Consider the following 18,676-nt stretch of genomic DNA (forward strand, 5'->3'; position numbering starts at 1 on the left):
GCTCCAACCTTTCTCTCTTCTTGGTCTGGGAATAGGACACCTGTCTCAAAATGGCCTTCATGAAGAGTGTGGTGCAGGTCACCACTGCCATCAAAAACATCAAGGACCTGGAAGACTTTCAATTTGCCCAGAAGATGACTCTTACTGGCATTATAATTGTAAGCTGGGTAGGGGGCTTCCTTGGTGTTGGGCGGTTTTTGGGTCTAACTGCTGGCCAGCTTCTCCTTGGCCAGAGGTTTGCAGAGCTCCTCGGGGTATCTGAGGAACAAGGGGGCTGCAGGGTTCCTGAAGCCCCTCCCTGTCTCCATTCTGCTTCGATCCCCCTGTAAGGTTCTGAGTGTGACATTTGTCTCTCTGACAAAGGGTGTGATGGCCAGGAATCTGGTGGTGCCCAAAGGTGGCTGGTTCAGGGCTGGGGGACAGAGGTTCACTGGCTCTGCCCTTCTGTAGCCCCTGTGTTTCTCCACAGGAGGGACTTAGGGGGCAGGTTCAGCCGCAGACAGGTCTTAAAAGCTTTTTTTGCACAGAGCTTCAGTGAGTTCTAGAAAACGTCAGCTGCCTGAGGGCTAGAAGCCTTGGTGGAGGCGATGGAGGTACAGGCAGCCACTGCCCTTCAGCCCCAGACCTCCCCCCTCCCTTCCAAGGTTGCGGCTCCTAGAAAGTATGCCCCTGCGACTGAAGCCAACCCCGAGGGAAGCGAGGTGTGGGTGGAACAGGAGGCCCCGAGGAGGGAGGGAACCTCCTGCTCCCGCTCTGGGCCAGAATCTGTCCATGTGCCACTTCACACCAGGCAGCCACAGCCCCATGAAACAGACCTGGTTTTACACATAATGGCTCAGGCAGGGGAAGCCTTTTGCCCAAGGACACACAGCAAGGAGGCAGCAGGCCTGAGCGAGAAGCCCCCAGGCCTGTCTAGAGCCCCACTCCTTCCCACAACAGATTTTGCTGCCTCCCCTAAAATGCTAACAGCCATGTGATCCTTTAAAAGGGAGAACATTGTAGGGGGTGTCTGCACCCTGTACAGTGCTAGGCCCCGGGCACCAGCCTGAGGGGTGCCGCTGCCCCCACGCTCACTGCCTTCACTGGCAGGCTCTGGATGTTTCATTCACTGCCCTGCTGTGCCCGGCAGGCCACCATCAAGGCAGAGCCCACCGACAGCCTGGTGTCTCCTGTGCGGACCATGGCCATGGAGGCCCTCTCACACCTAAGGTGAGCTGGGCCTCTGTTCTGGCCCCAGGTGTCTCAGAGGGTGGGGCCAAAGACTGAGACCACCCCTCAGTGTTCCTTGAGGGGGAGGGTCGCCCCTACTTGGCCTCTCTGCCTCTGTAGCAGGGGCTTTGGGGGCAGCACTTGGGGCAGTGGGCTGCCCTAGGACATAGGGTCTGCTTCCATCAGGTCTTTTTCCTAATTCTCAGCAGTAGTTCAAGTTGGGCTCTTCTCCTGGGTTGGGAGGTGACTGGCTGTTTTTCAGTCCATAAGGGGGTATTTTGAGCAAGAAATCGCATAATGACACTCAATAGGATAGCAGGGAGATGGCATCCTTTTAGTTGGGTCGAGGAATTTATTGATTGATACAGCACTGATATAGTTAATACAAAGTGATACAAACTACAATACAAAGTGATATAAAGTGATATAATATCCCAGGTTTGCCTTCCTGGAGTGCTCCCACTGAGTGCTGGCAGGGAAGGGGGAAGAAGTTGAGTAGCATTAGTATTTGAATGGGCTGGGTGGTCTCTAGGAATTCTGCACCTGTGGGGGCAGATGCATTATTTAGGCTCATAGCAGAAATATCTGTTGTGGCCCCCCCACCCTTCCCCCCACCCGGTGCCCTTAAGAGTTAGCACATAGGCAGATTTTGAGTAAATTTCATGAACATCTCTTTGGGGCCTCAGCGGTAAGGCGAGTGTATACAGAAGGAATTACAGTGGTTTTGGGTGAATAAAAAGAACAAAAATCTGAGACCAGAAAAAGGGGGGGCTACTGACAAGATACAATTTTGTCGATATGACAGGGGTGATCAGAACGTGCTGGCATCTGCCACAAAATAGCAGGATTTGTGTAGGAGCTGGAAGCTCCCAGCAGGGCAAAATACAGCACCTCCTTGCAGGGCAGGAGTTTTAAAGTTAAGTGGAATGGTGGTTCCCAATCCTGGAGGCACAACCAAGCCAACTGGGGACCTGTGAAACATACCAATACCCTGACTCCACCCTGGACCTTTCAGTTAGGATCCCTGGACCACAGATGTGGCCCTGGGGCACCTCAGAGCTTCTGTAGGTGGCCCCAGTATGCACCTAGGCTTGAGAACTATTGATGACAGGATAGGAGAAGAATGAGTTGGTATGCTTCAAGCAACCAGCTACCACCCCTGAAAGTTCACTAAAGCTCAGATGGCTGGGCTCCATTTGGAATTCTTGATTCAGTAGCTCTGATGTAGGGCCAGAGAGTTTGCATTTCTAAGAAGCTCCAAGGTGCTTTTGGTCTGGCGGTGCAGTTATCACTTGAAAACCCTTGGGCCAGGCCAGCTTGGGAGGCAGTCTGTGGTTATGGCCAGGGAGGAGCAAGGAAAGACTTCTGAGCAGGAGAAGGACAGGCTCAGAGCAGGCATCAAGTCGGAGAGCTAGCCTTGGGCCTCTGGGTCTCCCCATCAATCACAGACACAGTCACTGGATTCTGGTGGCTGGGTAGACGCAGGGCCCCTCCTGCTATCCTATTGAGTGGGGAAGGATGCATGCCTGCACCCCCAACCAGGGAGGCTAACCTCTCCCTCGTTCTGTGACAGGCCTCTGCATCCTGGACTGTGCAGTGGGGGTGGCACGGTCTCAACTACCCTCTGACCTCTCCTCTTGTCACTGCTTTCCTTAGCAACCTGAAGCCATTCTACTCCACCGAGGAAAGCAATGAGCTGATGGATATCAGTATTCATTCTGTAATTTCTCTCCAACCCCCAGCAGAGGATAATGAGTCCATTCAGGTATGTCCCTCTGAGCCACCTCATTTTCTAGGTTAGGACTTGAAAGTTTACGATAACTCGGGCAGTGCTGAGAGCCCACCCTCCTAAACCACCTGTGAGTGGTTAAAGGCAGCAAAGTGCAGTGGGCCTTATTAGTTAGTGTAAGGCAATGTTAGCTGCTGTAACAGCTAAGCCCTAAAATCTCCATGATCTAACAAGAAGAAAGTTTATTTCTCACTCAAGTAAAGTCCATTTGGCAGTGGGGGTGGAGATGGAGCTGCTTCTTTGGGGGAACCTGGCTGACAGAAGCCTGACTATCTTCAGTGTGTGGCTCAAGGTCCCTTGTGGGTACTGGAGAGGAAGAGAAAGAATATGGAGGATTTATGAGCCATACTTCTCACTTTGATTGGCCAGGACATAGTCACATGGTATGCCTAGATGAAAGAGGTTCTGGGAAATGCAGTTCCTGACTAGATGGCTGTTTCCCAGCAATAATGTGGAGAAGGAGGACAAACCTTTTGTGGACAGGTAGCCATCTCAGCCTTAAGGTCCTGGTCCTGGATGAGGAGTCAGAAGAACTGGACTCTAGGCGTTCAGTTTCCTCCTTTGTAAAATGGGTTCTTCTTCAGAGATTGTCTCATATGTCACATGAGACTATAGGTATGAATGACCCAGTCTGAGCAGAAGTAAAAGGGTGATTTTCAGACCACCTCATACTTCTCAACCGTGGCATGGATCATTGCAGAGTCGTGGTGGGTGGCTGCGCACACCCCCTCATTGCTGCCCGGTGCTCCCCTCTCTTGGCCATAGACCCTGTATGCGAATGCGAAGCATGCCTTGGAGCAGTTGATGGAGGGTCTTATGCAGAGGCAGCTGGACCCCAAGGGGCTGCAGGAGATGGTACACGTGAGTTCCTCGGTAGAGGGCCAGGAACTAGGGATGGCCACCCCTCTCAGAGAGCTGGTGTGAGGTCCAGGGTCTGTGGAAAACAGGGGTATGTGTTAAGATTGCTTCAATAATTTTATTTTAGTAAAATTTCAGATATACTATAAAGTTGCAAGAATAGAACAAAGAACTCCTATGTACCCTTCATCCAGGGTCACAGTTCTTAATAGTTTGTTCCATTTTCTTTTCTCTCATCCTCTTCCCTTCTTTTTCTTATTTTACACACACACACTTCTTGAAGCATGGAGAGTTAGTTGCAGACATCAAGAACAAGAACACCTCACCTTCGTGTATAACAACAGTACAATGATTAAATCAGGAATTGTAATGTTGATACAATTCTAATCTCTGGCTAATATTCAAATTTCATGAATTGTCCCAGTAATATCCTTTATAGTGACTTTTCCCAATCCAGGATCTAAGCTGGGTTACACAGTGCATTTATTTCCACGTCTCTGTAATCTCCTTAAATCTGGAACAATTCCCCAGTTTTCTTTTATTTTCCACAATCTTGGCATTTTTGAAAGGTATGGCTAGTTGCTTTTTAATTGGGCCATTTGCTTTCTTATTATTGAGTTTTCAGAGGTTTTATGTATTCTGAATACAAGTCCTTGACAGATACATGATTTACAAATATTTCCCCCCAGTCTGTGACTTGTGTTTCCATTTATTTCATGTGTCTTTTGAAGAACAGAAGTTTTAAAATGTTGACAAAGTCTAATTTACCATTTGTTTTCTTTTATGGATCACAGTTTTGATGTTCTAAGAAATCTGTGCCTAACCTAAGGTCACAAAGATTCTTTTTTAAGAGATTGTAGTTTCAGGTTTAAGAAGAAAGTCTAGGATATATTTTGAGTTCAGTTTTGTATGTGTTGTGAGGTATGGATCAAAGTTTGTTTCTTTGTTTGTTTATGTACAGACAACCCATTGTACCAGTACTATTTGTTGGAAAGACTTTTCTTCATTGAATTATCCTTGAGTCTTTGTCAAAAAGCAACTGACCATGTCCTTGTGGGTCTATTGCTGTCATTTCTTCTGTTTCATTGATGTATTTGTCTATCTTTACACCAGTGTCATCCCATCTTGATTACTGTAACATTACAATAAGTCTTGTGATCAGGAGCAGATAGTATGAGTTTACTGATTGTTTTTTGCTGCTGTATCCTACAAATATTCATATATTGTATTCTCCTTTTGTTTCCATTCAAAGTACATTTTACTTTCTCTTCTGATTTCTTCTTTAACCCATGGGTTTAGAACTTCCCAATGGTTGAAGATTTTCCAGAGGTCTTCCTGTTTTTGATTCTCAACTTAAAGCCAGTGTGGTCTGAGGACACACTTTGTATAATCTGAATCCTTTTAAATCAACCCAGACTTAGTTGTTTGCACAGTATGGTCTATCTTGGAGAGTGTTCTGTGTGCATGTGTGTACTGTGTTGGATGGAGTGTTCATAAGTATCAGGCCAAGTTGGTTGGTAGTGCTGTTCAAATTTTTCCTGTCTTTCCTGATTTTCTGTCTTCTTCTTCCATGAGTTTCTAAAAAAGAGGTACTGAAATCTCTGACTCTTGCTGTGGATTTGTTTCTTTTTTCTTCAGTTGTAATAGTTTTGCTTCATGTGTTGTTAAGCTCAGTTACTATGCACAAGAACATCTAGGCCCTGGAGTGCAAGGCAGGCTATGCTCTTGGACTTTGACCTGCAGGCAAACATTTGGAGTAGGGCCAAAGACAGCAGCCAGGCGCCATCTTGGTGAGGATAGTGGGGATACCCTTTCTGCCCACAGCTTCATGTCCCTCATGAGGGTTCCTGGAATGAGAACCAGAAGTGTCCAGAGCCACCCAACACCCCTCAAAGTCAGACTTTGAGTGGAGAGATCAGGCAACCAATAGTTGGCCAGGAAAGGCTGGCCTTGGGGTTTTAATTGTCCATTCTGTGTTCTGGGCTCTTACTCATAGCTTCTGGAAAAGTGGATCTTGTCAGAGAAAGAAGGGGAGCGGGAGAAGGCCATGAACCTCCATCTTCATCTCATGCAGATCTACGTGCAAAGCATCGGTGTCTGTGTGAGTCCCTGAGCCCCTGAGCCCCTAGCCTGTGGCTCTGGCACCCACAAAAAAGTTTCTGTCTCTATTTATGAGAAGAGGGAACACTTCTGAAATCAAATTCTGTTCCCTGAAGAGTCCCTTGGAAAGAGGCTCTCTTGTTTGGGAATGACAGAGGAGGCCCCATGAGGAACTAGCCCTGAGCTCCGGGCTGCAAGAGAGGGACGGGACGTGGCTCAGCATGGATCCAAGTCTAGTGGGGCTTGAGGCTCATTCAGCAGTGAGGGCCCTGTTTAAGAAGAAGAACACACACTTATGAATATCCCATTGGTTACAAAAGTGACTATCTACTCAGTAAACTACTATGAAATTATAAGTTCTACGAAACTTGGAAAAGCAATGAGGTGTTTTTGTTGATTAACTCTCTGACCTGGCTCAATGAGACATCTCTTGGTTCCTTTGTTGGCCTCATGCTCTTTGATGACTTGGCTTTCAGTGATGGCATGGGGAGGATGGGGTCCCTGGGGCATGGGGTCTGGGGTCTGGGGACAGCCTCAGGTCAGGGGACTGGTGCATGGTGAGAACAAGATGAGGTGCACCCCTGGTGGTCTGGAGGCAGCATTCAGGTGGAGGTCTGAGCCCCACAAAGAGAGGCCAGGCCCTAGACTCATGCTAGGTTTGGGGCCAAACACTGTGCTGAAGGCATCGTCTGGATTCTCCGGAATGATTCTCCACATCTCCTGGAAGAGGAAGCACTGTGATTTTCTCCCCTTTACAGATGAGGAGCATGAGGGTGTGAGACTCAGAACCCTGCTGGGTAACAGAGCTAGGGAGCTGGGGAGGCCAGATTTGAACCCAGGGCTCAGTTACAGGAACAGGGCAGGTGTGCTGATACGGAACCTGGGCCTGCAGCGAGAGGGCCAAGTCCTGAGCCAGACTCTTCCAGTCCTGGCCTGCCTGCTGAGTCTCTAGGGGCCCCACTGGGGTGTTTTCCAGCAGGGTTCACTCTCTCTGGCTTCCAGTGACGCTGCCCCTGGGCAGCACCAGGTGTGTGTGTGAGTGGACACAGGATGTGAGCCTTGAAGTCTCCTGTCCCTCAGATCCCCCTGAAGCTGGGGCAGTTTGGCACGCTGGTTGGACTCATCGCCCCTTGTACCTGTGACTCCCACAGAAGAACCCGCATGGCCTCCATGAGTGTCCTGGCCAGCCTGCTGGACCTTCATGGTATGGGGAGGGTGAGAAATCAGGACATTGAGGTTGAGGGGGAGGTCTGACAGCAGGGGTGTCAGCCGTGGGACTATCCTGGGGGGGGAGCATGGCCTCTCTGTGTAAACAAACAAGGGTGATTAGTAGAGATGGTGGAGAGGGTGCAGAGCTCGCTCAGAAACCATGGAAGTTTCTAGAAGGAGAGGCTCACTGGTTTGGCACAGCTCACTGAGGGCATGTCCTGTGTACTAAGGGACCTCACTGGGAAAAGATCAGCTCACAGATGCCAAGGACACAGAAGTGGCCAGAGATGAACTGAGAGGCGAATGCAGGATGGTAACCTTCAAAGCGGAAGACCTCGCCTCTGGCTTGGTGGCTGGTGGCTTCCTGAAAAGCAGGCATCTGAGCTGTGTGTAGAGGTGGTTTGGAGGGAAAGGACAATGAGAGCAAAGACAAGAAGGGATGGAATGTCCAAAAACTGAAGTGTGGTTCAGGCCTGCAGAGCCAGGTAGCCCTGTGGGCCAGGCCAGGAGGCCACCCCGATGTGGCCTGTGGATGGGCCCTTTGTCCTTCTAATCTAAAATTATATTTTAGATCTAATGTCTAAATCTAGTGTCTAAAATTATATTCCCAACAGCAAGCCAGACCTGCTCCTCATGGGGCCCTTCCAAGGAGCTGGAGCTTGCAAAATGTAAGGAGGATCTCCAGAGCTTGGATGTGGAGAAGATTTTCAGTGCGTCTTCTAGGATTGCCAAGGTGATGAGCTGGGAAGGAGGGGTCGGCTCCTGGGCTGCACTCTGGCGCCCGGACCATCTCTGGGGCATGGGACTTTGCTCATTCTGGCCAGGCAGCCTTCCTCTTTCTCTGGAGGTTACAGTCCCCGTGGATTTTGGTCCAACTCATGCCCTCTGTACCTAAAGGACCTACAATATGAAAGATCCCTACCATGGTGCCTGGCATGTAGTAGGTACTTAATAGGCCCCGCCTACCACTGGGGGAGGAGGGGCCCAAAGGGAATTAAACACAGAGCCTTGCACAAATACCACACACCGGCACACTAAGGGCTGAATGCCCAGAGCCCCACAAACTCGGCAGAGGAGCTGAGTGACTTCTGCCTTGGGGATGGGGGCGGGGCAGAGACAGCTTTCTGAAGCAGGGGGCTTATGGGCGGTGGGAGGATGCTTCAGGGTGATTGGCTCAGGGTGCACTTCGAGTGAGGGCTGCAGGGCAGTAGAGACAGGATGGGGAACGTTTTGGGGGAGCTTCCTGAGCAGGGTTCAGTGGGGTGGGCGGTGCCAGGGGAGAGAGGAGTAGGAGAGTTTGGGGGCACATGCCAGAAGCCTTGGAAAGCCAAGCTGAGCTCTGAGTCTTTGAGGTAGAGGAGTGACGTCCTGAGAAGGTTGGCGATTGGGCTGGTGTGAGATGCTGGGCAAGGATGCGGGGAGGAAGCCCCTGCAGTGGTCTGAGAGACAGTGGAGGCCTTGGGCTGGGCTGTGGTGTGAGGCAGAAGAACGGTGGTTGTCAGTGGTGACGGGCTGGGGCAAAGAGCTGGATCCCAGCTGTGGTCTGCTCTGGTCCTAGGTGGCTTGCATGCAATTTAACTGCGATGAGGTGGTCTCACTCATCCAGAAGCTCTGTGAGAACATCGGGGCCATGGACCTACAGCACGATAAGGCCTCCGTCACCTGGATAGGCACCTTCCTCCAGATGCGGGCCAAGGAGCTGGAGGACAAGGTGGCAGAGCCGTGGCTGGGCCACTTAGGGTGTGGTGCTGTCCAGTATACCCAGGCTAGAGGGACAAGCAAGGGCTCAGCACACTTGCTGAGAAGGGCTTCCTAAACCCTTGGTTGTTTGGAGGAGGAAGTGGAGTTCTAAAAGGAGAAAGACACAAGGGAGGTGGCCCCGTTAGTAAGTGGACAGTGGACTAGAGGCCCGTGGCCATTTTCTTGGAGCGTACTTCCTTCCATACAGAAAACCTGATCAAATCTAGGAACAGACCAAAGGATGCGCTGGGGATGGGGTGTGCAGGCAGCGGGTGTGCGAGGGCAGCGGGCCATGGGCGTCTAGGCTGTGCCGGTGATGCCCGCCCCTCCCCAGGTGGCCGAGATCCTGGGTGCCGTCTTGGTCCAGCTGCCCGTGGTGGATCACCTGGAGGTGCGGCGCCCCCTCATCGAGGGCACCCTCCTGCTGGCACACTACCACCAGGAGACCGTCCTCACGGCGCTCCTGAGACAACCCCTGCCTATGGAGAGGTGGGTGCCCTGTCCAGGGAGCCACATTCCCCTTTGCACCCCAGACCAGGCCCACCTCACCACCACGGATATGTCCCGGAGGACGGGGCCCTCGAGCAGCGCCGGGAACAAACCGGGGCTGGGCCCGACCCCCTCCCTGCAGCTCCTGTTGGGGATGTACGGCCTCGGGGAACCATGGACCGGCAGCCCCAGTGTCACATTTCCCTTCTCTGGAGCTGGAGTCAGATCCTGTGGCTTCTCACATGTCCTGGCCATCCCCTTAGGACTCTACCCACAGCAGCCCTTCCATTCCCTGCAGAGGTCAGATCTCTGGGCCCCCTCCCAAGTCTGGGCTTCCTCAGAATTCACCGAGAACGTGATCACCAAGACCTGAGCAGGCCTCTGGATGAGCTCCACTCTGTCCCTCTTCCCTTCCACATGCGGCCCTGAGAGGGGAAGTCCAGGTGCCCCTTAGGTGGCCTCCTGTTAAAGCGCCCCACCCCACCCCCCGCTTCTTGGGGTGATCTGCAGACTGATGAGTTTCTGGGTCTCTGTCACCGTGTCACACAGGCAGTCCGTGGGACCTCACCGGCCTGGGGGAGTGTGTTTGGGATGGGGCCAGGACTCCGTAGGGAGGGCACAGAGAGGGGTGGGCAGCTGTCCCCAGGTCAGCTGAGGCTGCAGAGCAAAGGAAGAGCCTTGAGACTGTTGGGGGAGGGAGAGGCGGCAGACCTCACTCATTGTGCTGGGACACAAGCAGAGAGGCCGCACGTCAGGAACCTCAAGGGCTGCCCCATGTGAAATGCAGGCCTGGCTCTGCTTTCTCATCAGAAGGGAGGACAGTGTGGACTGCTTGATGTGGGGGGGGTTAGTGGCTTTCAGAACGGCGCTGGGGTGGGGGACAGAATGCTGCGTGGCCTCCGTCAGGCTGGTGGTCTTGGTGGCGGGGTGGCGCTGGCTGTCACTGCATTGGTTAGCTCCCACTGTGTAACACATTGACCTGAGCTTGGGGGCTCAGAGCAAGCCCTGTCCTCACCTGACAGCATCTGTGGCTGGGGGTCCATGGCCAGGGCCCTGGGGACGGTGGACCTGGGGACTTGGCTTCCCCAGGCTCCCGTGGTTGTTTCTTGCTGTTGCTGGCTGAGGTCCTGCTTTTTTGTTTCCTTACACCCTGATGGCTTCTTTATGAGAAGTGGTTGCTGGTGAGCTCATGGGCCCACCTTCCATTTGGTTCCTGCCAGCAGGTGCCCCCCGCATGTCCCCCCGAAAAAACTCTACTCCCTGCCCTTGTGCATTTGGTTTTGTGGATTCGCAGAGGCTGGACACACCTGTCCTTGCTCGATTTGATCTCAGTGGACTTGGGTCTTTGGCCCTTCAGACCCCCCCAGCCTCCCACTCCCCTGTACCTATGCACATGGGGCTCATGAGGTCACTGTCCCGCAGACTGTCCCTTCTCAGCAGAGCCACAGGCCTGCGCTTGGGGATGGGGGTGCCACTTCAAACTGCCCTCTGGCCCCTAACCGCTACAGGCCCCCCTTCCTCTTCTGTGGGCCACGGAGCTGAAAACACCTTCCTCAAGGGTGTGTTGGGAGGGGGAGGGGCTGCTTAGGACCAGTGGGATGAACTGGGTAGTTGGCAGCTGTCGCTGGATGTATATATATGAAGGCATCACATAGGAGGCCGGGTGGGGACCTCTGAGGTCACCCGGCAGTGGGGCCACAGGGTCCGAGGGTGCCGGGGCAGAGGAAGGGAAGTGAGCGTGGAGTCACAGACCTGGGCCATGCCCTCCGCCTCCCTGAGGTCCAGGCACCAGAGTCTAACCCCTATGCAGAGGGCTGCCTGGGGGGCCAAAGGCTCTTAACCTGCCAGGACCCAAGGCGGGGTCCCACAGTCCTTCTCTCCTGTCTTTGGTTAGCCACCTGACAGAGGTGTGGCTGGCTGTGGCCGAGAATGTGCCCTTCTCCAGGACGATGCTCCATGGGCTGATGGGCCGGCTGCAGGTGAGGTTCACCCCCAGGGCCAACCCCACGTCCAAGGCGGACATCTGGCGCCTGGCTGCAGTGGATCCGCTGATGGTGAGTCACAGGGGCAGACCCCAGGGCCCTTCCGGGGCTCCGAGGAGGAGCCCTGACACCTCGACCTCCCTACAGACCCTGTGCGCCATCCACCTCCTGATCCAGAAGACAGACATGGACGACAAGCTCTTGGATCTCTTCCCAGACCTTGTCTACACCCTCCTGCTGCAGCTCAGCAGCAACCAGGGGCCAGAGGCTGCATCGCCTGTCCTGAAGACGTGGAGACTGGTCCACACAGGGACGTTGCCCGAAGAGATCAACCTGCACAGGTGCTCTCGGTGGGAGGGGGAGGGGGGTGCAGGGCAGTGGGCCTGAGCTGGACGCTGCCTCTGTGAAGTCAAGGATCCCAAGAGTCACCTCTACCAAGAGGCTTTGTGGTCTTCTCCTGGTGGAGAGAAGTTTCTGGAAACAGATCTTACAACCCTCCCTCCCATCAGCCCAACACAGTGTGGTTTTCATTGTTTGCAGACCCACTCTCTCACGTGATTGCCCTTAGCTCCTTGAGCTGGGCCCAATAGGCGCGGGAACCCCCATTCCTCTGACCTGGGTGCAGTGTTTGCCCTCCACGGGGCAGCTTCATCAGGCTAGCGTCCCACCTTCTTCCAGGATCACGATCAAGTGCATGCAGCTGTTGTTCAGAAGACTCAGCAGTGAGCAGCTGGTTCACAGCCTGGAGGAGCAGGGTGTGTGGGCCCTCCTGCAGAGCAGCTCCACGTTCCTGCAAGGCGTGGGCCTGCTGGCCAGGTGGGCACCCCTCCTCCCAGGCCTGGGCCGCGGGACTCACAGGGCCACTGCCTTCTTGCCGGAAGGTCTAGATTACAGTGCAGTGCTGGCTTCTGAGGGATTGCCAAGTTGACCCATGTTCCAGACTCTGGGATGACAGCAAGTAGGGCGAAGGAATCTTTGCTCCAAAACAGGAGACGTGAGGTCAGAGGCAGGGTAGAGCTCCCTCAAGGCCATACCAGGCTTCCAAGCTGGGCCAGAGTGAGAGCTACTTCCTGGGACTTGGTCACTCCTGAGTGGCCCTCATTCTGGTCCCTTTGTATAAAAAAAATCATGAAAAGTTGGTACTCTAGCGACATCCTGACCAAACCTCCCCTGGTGAGGAGGGGAGGCTCGGAGAGGTTAAAGAATGTGTCCCTGGGTGTGCACCCCCAGAACAGCTGTGCAGGGCAGCGACTGAGAGGACCTCCCCGCCCCTTGGCTGCATTCCCCCTGCAGGGGGTGCCTGCGGAGCGTGGAGGGGTATAGGCAGCGGCTGGCGGAGCTGGTGCTCAGAGGCATGGACTCGGATGTCCTCAGCTGTCGCGTCAGCAGCACGGCGGTCTGCGTGGAGGTGTGGCTCGGGGCATGGAGGGCCGGGCGAGCTGGGGCGGGCTGCTGCTTCCCCCAACTCCCTACCCTGGCTCCTCTCAGGGAAAGGAGCCCAGGCTCTGAGGGGCATCTGAGACAAGGGGCAGGCGGCTGTCCAACCCCCACCAGGGACATGGGTGAGTCAGGGTGTGCGCACTGTGGGGAAAGGGGTCCCGAGACCTGGGGTGCACAGCGAAGAGAGGTGTGCTGTGCTGAGTGCCGGCATCACCCAGGGGTCCAGAGGAGGGCACCTTGGCTCTTGCTGGGGTCGATGGTGCTGGGGAAGATCTTATAGGAAGGGCTTGACGAGGTTTTGCCAGGCAGGAAAGCCAGGGACGGGGGTGACGGCCCCTGGGCCCCAGCGGCCCTCCCGAGCAACTGAGGCTCTTATAGCGTCCTGAGGGAATTGGCCAGAAAACTTTCAGGAAAACTTGTGTTGGCTGCATGATTCCCAATAGGGCTTAGGAGCCAACATCCTCCTGGTATGGGGTCGGCAAACATTTTCTGTAAAGGGGGCCATTTTGGGGCCACCAATTTGGTGTTTATTTAACATGTGCATACTTGTGCACATGCACACACACACACACACACACACACACACACGCGTGCCAGAGACGTCCCTCTTGGCCCAAGGTCCTGACACCTTGAGTGCTGGGCTGGCTGTGACTTTCTGGGTCCCCGACGAATGAAGTTTGTGCTGCTGCTGGGACCCAGGGGCCCGGGCTCCGGCTTGTGAGAGCTGCTCTGTCAGGTCAACCGAGCAAACGTATTCCTATAGGTCACCCTTCTGAGGCTTTCCCCACATATTTCCTTAAGGAGCCTCGCCACAGCCCTGTGAGGCAGGCTCTGGTGTCAGCCCCTTCTCGCGGGTGGGGAGGCTGAGCTCAGAGGGGTTCTAAGCGACTGGCCAGGGGCCTCCACTGGCAGGCAGGAGGAGCTGGGGTTGGTCCTAGGCAGCTGGGGCTCCAGGTCCTCTCCTATTCACAGACACTGCTCTGTGCATTGGATCTAGTCCCACGTCCTGTCTTGTGGCTGAGAAAGGAGCCCACAAGGGGCACAGCGGTCACAAAGTTCTCTTTTCTAGTTCATGAGTGACCCGGTTCTGTACCAGGAGAAGCTGTTGAAACCCACAGTGTTAACGCTAGAGAAGGGCGCGGACCAGGAGGACGAGGCTCTGAGGGTGCTCTCGCTGCGTGCCCTTGGCAACATGGCCCTTGGTGCCCCCAAGAAGGTGCTGCTCCTGACCCTGAGCCCAGGGGCCCGGTGTGCAGGGCCTGGTGGGCTGAGGGTCCGGTGTTGGCAGACCAGGCGGGGACTGAAGCTCCTCGCCATCCCCCCTTCCCCCAGGTGAGGCAGTACCGGAAGCTTTTGCTGGAGAAATGTCTGGACTCCTTGCGGGAGCCCGTGAACTCCAGTGTGGCCTCCGAGGGCATGGAGGCCCTGGCCAAGATCCTGGCTGAGCTCCGAGAGGGGGACCTGGGGTCCTCATTCAGCATCATCTGTGAGCAGTGCAGGGCCTTCTTTGACAACGTGAGTCTAGACGATCACCTAGCTAGCCCCTGGCCTTCCGGGTATGGGGGGCGGTGTTCCCCAAATGCCTCCTCAGCCAACATCTGAACCCTTCTTCTCCTGTGGGACAGAAGGGGCTACAGGTCTGCCTGTGCCCACGCATCCATTAGCTGATGGTGGGATCTTGTGAAAGACACCAGAAACCCTTGCTCTAGGACTCATGGGACCCCTCTCCTCCTGTTAGGGTGTGAGCTTCTCCCCAGAATTCCTTACAGCCTACAGATGTTCTTTGGGCCCCTGCTGGGTGGTGGTGTGCCCTCACATCTGACACAGCCCTCCTCTGGGCAAGACTAGGTCACAGGCCCCAGAATGGCACCCGGTCCCAAGAGCCCTGCAGGTGAGCCTCCATCCTGGTGGAATGTCTCAGAAGCCTTTGCAGGGGCCAAGGTGACTGGAAGGGTCCACAGAGAGCAGCTGGGGCTTTGCTGGGCTTCTTGCTTCCCGAATTTGAGGACTCGCTTGTGCATCTCGGCCATAGGAGAGCGAGCTGTTGCGTTTGAAAGCCTTCGTCCTGTTCGGGAAGCTGGCGAAGGTGGTCAGGATTTCCAAGAAGCACTTCTTCAAGGAGGAAGTGAAGAAAGCTTGGATCACCCTCATGCTGCACTGCCAGGACCCCTGCTCAGATGCAGCCCAGGTCAGACACACCCTCCTCTCTGTGTCCCAAAGTGTGGGGACCTCTGGCCCCCAAAGGAGAATGTGCGAGGGGCTCTCTCCCTTGCCTCTCTCCATCAACCCCTTTCCTCATGCCAGGCTGGGGAGGGGCCGTTCAGATGACCCGTAGATTAGCTTACGGAGGTGTCTCCGCTCAGTAGGGGCACATGGCGTAGCTTTCTTCTCCGGTGGTTGCCTGCCAGCATCCTCTGCCCCATCTGCCTTCTCTCCCAGTGGATTCTACAGTTTGATATCCTGTGATAACTCACACCCTTAAAACACAAGCTTAAAACTCACCTTAAATCCCTCCTCAGTGGCTCCCTGTGGGGCAGGCCAGGAGCTGGGGCTACTGGGGGCAGTGAGGGGAGGGGTGCCTGCCCTGGCCCTGCACACCGAGGTTCTCCTCCCTATGGAGGCCCAGCTCCCCTGCTGCTTCAAGCTCCTCCCACAGCTCCTGCCCATCTGATGGCTGACCCTCACCCCCTGCAGGCTCCTGACCCTCACCTCTGTCTTCTCTCTCCTCACCTTCCTGTATGGACTGGGGGGGAGCGGGGAGGGGGCTGAGCCGAGGGGTCATTCTTCCGTCTCCCAGTGAGCTGCGGTGTACCCAGCTGTTCATGCTCAATTAGCACCTTGGCCTCCGGTTCTGGGGTCCCAAGAATCCTGTGGGGGTCCATGCAGGGCAGGGTGGCGTGGTGGCACCCGTAGGTCGGGGAGGGCATCACTCCGGCCTCTTGCTCTACCTCGGGGATCCTGATAACGCAGGCCACCTGCTGTCACCTCTCAGAGGTGCTTTCCTCACAAATCCATCACTGGCTCACACTGTTGTAAGTTGTCGCAGCGACAGTCCTGTGGGGGGCGTGCTTCCGGGAAGGCACACTTAGGAAGGGGACCGGAGGGTTTAAGGAAGGAACAGTCAAGAGGGCTGGAGCAGGAGGACCACATGGCCTGGTCCCAGGCACACTGCTGCCACTCCTGTCCCTGGGGAATAGATAGCCCGGCCTTGCCCTGCCCCCCAGTCTCCAGTGGCCCGTCCCCGCTGGAGGCTGGAGGCCAGAGGCCAGGGGCCTGGTTGTTGCAGTGCTCAGAGAGGGTCTGGGGCTGAGAAAGCTCATCCTGGTGCTACCGGTCCCTGCCAGGCTCCTGACCCCAGTGTCCTGGAGGGGCAGGTCCCAGGCTGGGCTGCTGAGGCTGCATCGGTCTCCAGGGCTTTTTCCCTAAATGCACACCAGACACTGTATAGGGTGGCAGGGATCTGGTCCCAGGTCCCCTTCTGTGGCCTCCTGAGGCTTTTCCGGGGCTGCCCACTGGCCTATCGGTGGAACGTCAGCCCTGTCATCCACCGCCCCACCCCCAGACCATGGGAGTCCCCTTGGTCTGCCTGACACCCTTCCTCCATCCTCTGCCTGGTGTCTCTCCAGGCCTGTATGGCCACCATGTTTCAGTGTGTGCACTTCTGGGGCTGGAAGGCCCTGGAAAGCAGCTCGGGCCAAAGGGACAGCAGTGAGGCTGATGGGATGACTGTTTTCCAGACAACGCTGTGCTCCATCCTGGTGAGGAAGCTGAGGGCCATGGGTCTGTTGGAGGTTGGGTGCCCTGGGGCTTGGGGCTTAGGGTCGCAGCTGCCACAGACTTCTGTCCTGTGAGCCTGTGCTCACCTCACACATATGAAACGTCAAGACCAGCACCGTCCAACAGAGGCAGAATGCAAGCCACATATCCATACATTTTCTGGTAGCTATATTAAGAAAAATGAAAGAGGTGAAACCAAATTGAATAATAGATTTTATTTAACCCAGCGGATCCAAACCATTGTCATTTCAACATGTAGTCAATGTATAAAGTATTAATGTGATATTTTACACTTTTGAGTTACTGTCATCAAAATGCAGGAAGCTCTTCATATTTAATTCAGACTGGGCACATTTCAAGTGTCCCAGGGCCATATGTGGCCAGTGGCCACGGTAGTGGACAACCGCTCCATTTGTAGACAATATCGTCTTTTCTCTGGGTCAGACAGAATGTAACAGAGGTCTGAAGGTCCTTATGTCGTCCAGCTGCTAGTCTGCTGTGTGATGCTGGGGTGGGCACTTGCCTTCTCTGGGAAGACCCTTGCACATCAGACAGATGGGAACACACTCTGAGCAGATGATCTCTAGGATCTCATCCTCCCTGGTTCTGTTCATCCCTCATCTTTTGCAGACTCAGAAAAAGCCTGCCGTGCTCTCTAACTTCTTACTAGAAACAATGACCTACATCAATAGTAACTTGTCAAGGATCCGGATTGCTGCCTGCAACCTGGCAGGTGGGTGAGCGTGTCTCCTGATGTGGGAGGGGCATTGAGGGCCAGACCTGAGCCAGGGAGCAGGGTAGGGGACAGACTCTGGTGGAAGTCCCCTTCTCTGTGTCCTCTCCCACGTAGCTTCACACCTGCCTGTTTCTCTATTAAGCATCTTCAGCGGAGTGCTAAACAGTTATCTCAAAAGGCAAAACAGACTCTCTTGCTGACCCAGTATTTGCGTGATGAGCATTTTGCTGGCTCTCGTTTTAGGAATTATTATGAAGCAGATGTCTGCACACCATCTGAGAAAACTGGACTTCCCAGCATTAAGGAATTGTAAGTAATGGAGACTTAATCATACTGAGTGCACTAACCTCATTTGGGGAGCTTAGAGAATCCGCCCAGGGAAGAGCCAGGCGACCCTTCCCTTGTATAATCAGGGCACAGAAGGCTGCATGAGCCTGCAGAGGGCTCTCCAGGAAGACAACAAGTTGGGTGTGGAGTCCTTTCGTGCCTTCTGCCAGCCTCCCCATTACAAATATTTACAAAATGTTTCCACCCTGACTCCTTCAACAGATCCACAGGGCGCCCAGGTTCTGTGGGTGATCTTTCTGTCCCTGGTGGAGAAGCAGCCGAAGGCTCGGATGGGGGACATGTGTGCAGGCACAGCTCCACCTGCTGTCGTCTGGCTGCAAACACAGGGGTCCCCCTTCTGCAGCCCGCATGAGCCCCATACTGTACAGGAGGTCTGGTTGGGGGAGCTTCTACCAGCTTGGGGGCCCAGCTTCACTGGTTCCTGATTCTCTCCTGTCTGTGCTCACTCTCAGCTCTCCAGGAGCTACAGCTCGACTCGGACCCCGAGGTCCGCAGGGCAGCCTTGGAGACTCTCAAAATCTTGGATACGTGTAGCCAGCAGCCGCTTTTGTCTTCCCCAGGAGGATTTTGCTAGACGGTTCGAATATAAAGTATAAACTGCCCCCTCGGAGTGACAAACCACAGCCGGACTGCAGCGAGGCAAAACATTTTTAATTTAGTTTGTTAAGAAAAACATCGTTCTAAAATCGTCAGCGTCCCTTTTTCCCTCCCCTTGAAATAAAGCTCCATTACCGTTGGGAGTGCAGATTTCTGATTGTAAGGTGACAACATCTCAGAGCCAAGGCAGCAGGGCAGAGGGAGAATTTAGTCCCCACGATTCCCCGGAGTGTGAGAGTGTCTGAATCCAGTCTGAAAGCCAGGCAGTGAGGGGAGGCAGCCTGCTGTCCAGCCTCTGCCCCGCCAGACCCGACCCTTGAAGGGAAAAGAGGCGTCTGCGCAGGGACCATGATAGGCAGCTGACTAAGGAGGGCTGCAGCCAGGGTGCAGAGGTGTGGGGAG

General features: G+C 54.6%; 1 protein-coding gene across 1 annotated transcript in view; it reads left to right on the forward strand.

The window, feature by feature from the left end:
- The window catches only part of MROH2A (maestro heat like repeat family member 2A), a 43,647-nt gene extending 25,288 nt beyond the window's left edge, over positions 1–18,359 (forward strand). Inside the window, exons 24-43 of the mRNA XM_059392722.1 lie at positions 36–158; positions 1,130–1,209; positions 2,866–2,974; positions 3,764–3,859; positions 5,853–5,957; positions 7,037–7,160; positions 7,780–7,898; positions 8,724–8,876; positions 9,240–9,394; positions 11,289–11,448; positions 11,524–11,717; positions 12,055–12,192; positions 12,670–12,784; positions 13,886–14,032; positions 14,149–14,331; positions 14,849–15,004; positions 16,443–16,574; positions 17,224–17,326; positions 17,573–17,638; positions 18,130–18,359. Of these exons, the coding sequence (XP_059248705.1) occupies positions 36–158; positions 1,130–1,209; positions 2,866–2,974; positions 3,764–3,859; positions 5,853–5,957; positions 7,037–7,160; positions 7,780–7,898; positions 8,724–8,876; positions 9,240–9,394; positions 11,289–11,448; positions 11,524–11,717; positions 12,055–12,192; positions 12,670–12,784; positions 13,886–14,032; positions 14,149–14,331; positions 14,849–15,004; positions 16,443–16,574; positions 17,224–17,326; positions 17,573–17,638; positions 18,130–18,251 (2,580 nt within the window). The 3' untranslated portion in view covers positions 18,252–18,359. The remainder of the gene's footprint in view (positions 1–35; positions 159–1,129; positions 1,210–2,865; positions 2,975–3,763; positions 3,860–5,852; positions 5,958–7,036; positions 7,161–7,779; positions 7,899–8,723; positions 8,877–9,239; positions 9,395–11,288; positions 11,449–11,523; positions 11,718–12,054; positions 12,193–12,669; positions 12,785–13,885; positions 14,033–14,148; positions 14,332–14,848; positions 15,005–16,442; positions 16,575–17,223; positions 17,327–17,572; positions 17,639–18,129) is intronic.
- The last annotated feature ends 317 nt before the right edge of the window (positions 18,360–18,676 follow it).

Source organism: Mustela nigripes, chromosome 3 (assembly GCF_022355385.1).
Source record: "Mustela nigripes isolate SB6536 chromosome 3, MUSNIG.SB6536, whole genome shotgun sequence".
In the NCBI taxonomy this organism is placed as follows: Eukaryota; Metazoa; Chordata; class Mammalia; order Carnivora; family Mustelidae; genus Mustela; species Mustela nigripes.